The 4,822-nt window shown below is 56.4% G+C and overlaps 1 protein-coding gene across 1 annotated transcript; it reads left to right on the forward strand.

Moving 5' to 3' along the window:
* Positions 1 to 379: 379 nt before the first annotated feature.
* LOC122368823 lies at positions 380 to 4,006 on the forward strand (the record flags this gene model as incomplete). Its single annotated transcript, XM_043343084.1, has 2 exons — positions 380 to 2,958; positions 3,265 to 4,006. Coding segments are annotated over 2 exons (3,321 nt in total), but the record flags the coding sequence as incomplete, so codon positions are not given.
* Between the last annotated feature and the right edge of the window lie 816 nt (positions 4,007 to 4,822).

Consider the following 4,822-nt stretch of genomic DNA (forward strand, 5'->3'; position numbering starts at 1 on the left):
CGGAGTCGAGTTGGAGCTGGTTTTTGAAAGCCGGAGTCGAGTCGGAGTCGGAGTCGCGCGAAAATCCATCGACTCCGCAGCCCTGCAGTTTGCACGCATCATTTCACACGGGACTTTGCACATGCCAAGTTGACTTGCCAAGTTGACATCACTTTGCTGGATATTTCGCACTTGGCCTGACTTCGCACTTGGACTGGGAGCATAAACGCCCGTCCATTCGCAAACGGCCTAGTCCAACTGCAATAACGCACATGGACTAGTCTATTCGCAAACGGCCTAGTCCAAGTGCAACCGCAGTCACTCCGTCTGCGCAACGTGGAGTCTGATGGCGAAGAGAAAGCGTCACAACGTGTCCAGCTGACAGTGAGTCCCCTGGCAGAGACGGAACCGCTCCCGGATGATCTGCGTCCCAGAAGCCTACTCTGTTACGAGAGTTAATGTGAGGACGCCTACAGTCAGCGCCAGGAACAGACACGAGTGGAAGCACCTGCAGGATCTCAGCATTCCAGAATGCACAGCTGGAGAAGTGGAGCTCCTGTTGGGCGCCAACTGCTTGGAAGCAGTACTTCAGACGGAGGCCAGGGTAGGTCAACGTGGGCAGCCAACAGCCATCAGGACCGCCTTCGGATGGTCGCTGACCGGGAGTGTCTTCGGTTGTAAGCCAGACGGACCCAAAGAAGTGATGTTTCTCCAGAAAGCAGACCAAGAACTCACCGACACTCTCCAGGACTGGTGGAGTACAGAGGCCTTCGGGACCAAGCTCGCCGGAGATGGGCTCTCCCCAGAAAATGTGAAGACAATGAAGATCCTGGAGGAAACGACAAGGCGAGTGGGTGACAGCTACGAAGTCGGTCTGCCCTGGCGTGACGAGCAAGCGGAGATGCCAGACAACCACAAGATGGCTCTAAAACGTCTCACGTCGTTGGAACACAGCCTGATGCGGAAGTCAGAGAAAGCCAAGCTGTATTCTGAGGTCATTGAAGGATACGTGGATCAGGGATACGCCCGAAAGGTCTCCTCAGAAGAGAAGCAGCTCAAGGAGAAGAAAAGATGGCTGCTTCCTCATCACGCCGTCACACGGCCGGACAAGCCGAAGCCTCGTGTGGTGTTTGATGCGGCTGCCGAACAGGACGGGATTTCTCTCAACACGGAACTCCTCAAAGGACCTGACTTGCTCCAGAACCTGTGTGCAGTTCTGCTACGTTTCAGGGAGGAGCAGTGCGCCCTTGTCGCTGACATCTATCAGATGTTTCACCAGATTAGAGTGCGTCCACAGGACCAGCCAGCACTCTCCTTTCTGTGGAGGAGTATCGACCTCAAGAAACCTCCCGACATGTACCAAATGTGTGTTGTGATATTCGGGGCCAAGTGTAGCCCTACCGTGGCCAATCACATCCTGCGCCGCGCTCTGACGGAGAACCCTGGGACCGGGGGGACCGAAGTTGATCGTGAGTCACTGGTAGCAAGCTTCTACATGGATGACTACCTTCGGTCGGAACCAAGTGTGGAAGCAGCAAGGGCTGCGCGCCGGGAAGTCACGACCCTCTTGCGCCAAGGAGGGTTCCGCCTAACCAAGTGGCGCAGCAATCTGCCAGGGCTGCTGGAAGACATTGAAGAAGACGACCGTGACGTCAGTCAGAAGACTCTCACGTTGGTAAAAGGTACACCGCAAAAGGCGCTGGGTTGTGTGTGGTCCCCCAGCGCGGACACTCTCAGTGTCCGTGTGAAAGAGGTTGATGTGGCCTCTACGAAGCGAGGGGTGTTGCAGAGAACAGCCATGCTCTTTGATCCGCTTGGGATCATCACTCCGTTTGTGCTGATCGCCAAGTGCCTCATACAGACGCTGTGGCAGAAGAAGCTGGCATGGGACGAAGACATGCCCGAAGAAGAGCTGGTGATATGGAAGAACTGGCTGGGAGAACTGTCCTATCTGGAAGATCTGGCTGTACCTCGATGCTTGAAGTCTGCTGTCACTGAAGAGGTTCACACGGTCGAACTACATCTGTTCGCTGACGCTTCAGAGCGTGCCTTTGCCGCCGCAGGGTACGTTAGGTTCACAGACGCCGCGGGTCACCACCACAGTGCCCTCATCATGTCGCGCTCGCGATTGGCTCCGCTCAAGCAGTTGTCCATTGTGCGTCTTGAGCTGCAGGCGGCGGTCTTGGCGGTGCGTTTGGCGGGCATCATCAGGAAGGAGATGTCGTATGCCTTCAGCCGAACTGTGTTCTGGACGGACAGTCAGGTGGTGCTCCAGTTCATCTCTAACGAAAGTCGCACGTTCCGTACCTTTGTCGCCAACAGGGTAGCGGAGATTAGAGAATCGTGTGAACCATCTGATTGGAAACATGTACCAGGAAAGCAGAACCCAGCGGACATAGCCTCTCGAGGGATGTCAGCCTCGATGCTGAAGGAGTGTGACCTCTGGTGGTCGGGACCCGAATTCCTGACCCAAGACGAACAAGAGTGGCCGAAGACGCGGATCCCGGGTCTCCATCCAGAGCAACCTGAACTCAGGAGGACCTCTGTGAAGACGATAGTCGCCTTCGTCGGTGATTCGCAGTCCAGGCTCGTGGATCCTTCGGCCTACTCGTCGTGGAGCAAGTACCGGCGAGTAGTGGCCTTGTCTCTGCGGTTCGTCAGCAATCTCAGATCAGCGATAACAAAGAAGCCCAAGCAGAGCGGAGTGCTGAACGTCGACGAGCTGAAGAGAGCAGAACTCCTGATCTTTCGGGAAGACCAGGCAAAGATGGCGCTCGACTCGCCAACTGACCTGTCTCTCTTTCGTGACGACCAGGGCCTCATCAGGGCGAAGGGTCGCCTTGGTAGTGCACCACTGGCTGAGATCTCCCGAGAGCCGATCGTGTTGCATCCCTCCAGTGATGTTACGCGACTGATCGTCTCAGATCTTCACGTGAGATCCATGCACGCGGGAATGAGCCACACTCTGAACCAGTTTCGGTACAGGTTCTGGACTCCGAAGGCGAGATCAACAGTGAAGAGGATTCTACGGAGCTGTGCTGTGTGCCGCAACAGGCGAGCTCAGCCAGTGTGTCCTGAGATGGCGGCTCTCCCAAGGGTCAGAGTTGAAATGGATAGACCCTTCGCAAACTGCGGTCTGGACTTCCTTGGACCTTTGACAGTCCGAAAGTTCCGGAAAACGGAAAAACGGTATGTCCTGCTCGTCACATGCCTCGCTACGCGGGCGATACATCTTGAAGTCGCCCATGGATTGGACACCGATTCCTTTCTACTTGCTCTGCGCAGGTTCATCGGACGGCGAGGGAGGCCGAGGTGTATCTGCTCTGACAATGGCACCAACCTGGTGGGCGGAGAGCGAGAGCTGCGAGAGGCGTTGGCTGAATGGAATCAGCGGAAGATCGACGAGTCTCTCAGCCAGATGGACATCGTGTGGAAGTTTAATCCACCGACGGCGAGTCATATGGGTGGTGCCTGGGAAAGGCTCGTCGCCTCGGTGAAGAGGGCCCTCCGTGCCGTGTTGGGAAATCAGACGGTGTCCGACGATGTCCTGCACACGACTGTCGTCGAGGTGGAGTATGTCATAAATTCACGCCCGCTCACCTACGTCTCAGGAGCCAACAGCGATCCGGAGTCGATCACTCCAAACCACTTCCTTCTTGCTGGAGAGACGGCGAGCGCGTCAGGACTTCCTCCGGGCGTCTTCGAGGACGGCGACACGACCCGCAAACGTTGGCGGCATGTGCAGATGCTCACGAATCAAGTGTGGAGAAGGTGGTTGCGGGAGTATCTGCCGACTCTCATCTCGCGCAAGAAATGGAACAAGGAGAGACCAAATCTCGCCGTGGATGATGTCGTCCTGGTGATGACGGAGGACACGCCTAGAGGCTTCTGGCCTCTTGGTGTGGTACAGGAGACCTACCCAAGCGCTGATGGGACCGTGCGTTCGGTCCTCGTCCGTACACCGACTGGGGTGTACAAGAGACCCAGCCTCAAGCTTTGTGTGCTAGAGAGGTCTAGTTCCCAGTAAAGCTGCCGATGAGTCATCGTTTTGCACTGATGAGCACTGCATTTTGTGTCATGATACCCACACGTATTTATTTTATTTGTTTTGTTTTGTTTTGTTACCCCTTCCAATTGTCATTGAATCCGTAGCCGTATTTATAACCATTTCCGACCCTCCTCGTGCCTGTGATCCTGGAAAGCAGCAGTGATCGCGGGCCTGGACTGGACGTCGGACTACTGGGCTGCTGTCTCCGACTGGCGAGGCGGCGTCTTGGACATGGATCGTCTTCTTCGCCGAGCTGGAGCCGGCGACTCATCGCTGGACTAAAGCGTGCCGTCCTGGTGTGCACGACGGCACACACGGACCTACGAGGATGGTGTACTTCGTGCGCGCTGCTGCCCGAGCGGTCGTGTCGGCTGGCGGCGCGCAGCATCTTCGGCTCGGCTACTACCGTGCGATGTGACTGTGCGTGGTGCGCGGAGAAATGACCATGCCGCCCGGGGGCGGCGCCTTCGAGTTCGGCCTCAGACTGCCTCGTGCGGTGGTGATGCGTTACCGTGACCGGCATCGGTGAACGGCGTTAGTGCGTGACTTCGGACTGCGCGCACAGTGCGTTTTGTGCTTACCTGGCGGCCATGCAGTCGCGTGTGCAAGAGCGGACAATTGCTGTTTGCAGTGCTGTGAGAAGAATTTGTCTTTCGTTACCTTGCTGTGAGAGCATTTGGTACTGCATATTCGGTCGCTCAATGTGTGAGTTTTCGGTTCGTCCGAAAACTAGGGGGGAGGATGTTGCGACCGGTCGCCGTTTGTGAGAAATCTGGCGGCTCTTTACGTTCGGGA

This window comes from Amphibalanus amphitrite, unplaced genomic scaffold (genome assembly GCF_019059575.1).
Source record: "Amphibalanus amphitrite isolate SeventyFive unplaced genomic scaffold, NRLGWU_Aamphi_draft 000979F_arrow, whole genome shotgun sequence".
Taxonomy (NCBI): domain Eukaryota; kingdom Metazoa; phylum Arthropoda; class Thecostraca; order Balanomorpha; family Balanidae; genus Amphibalanus; species Amphibalanus amphitrite.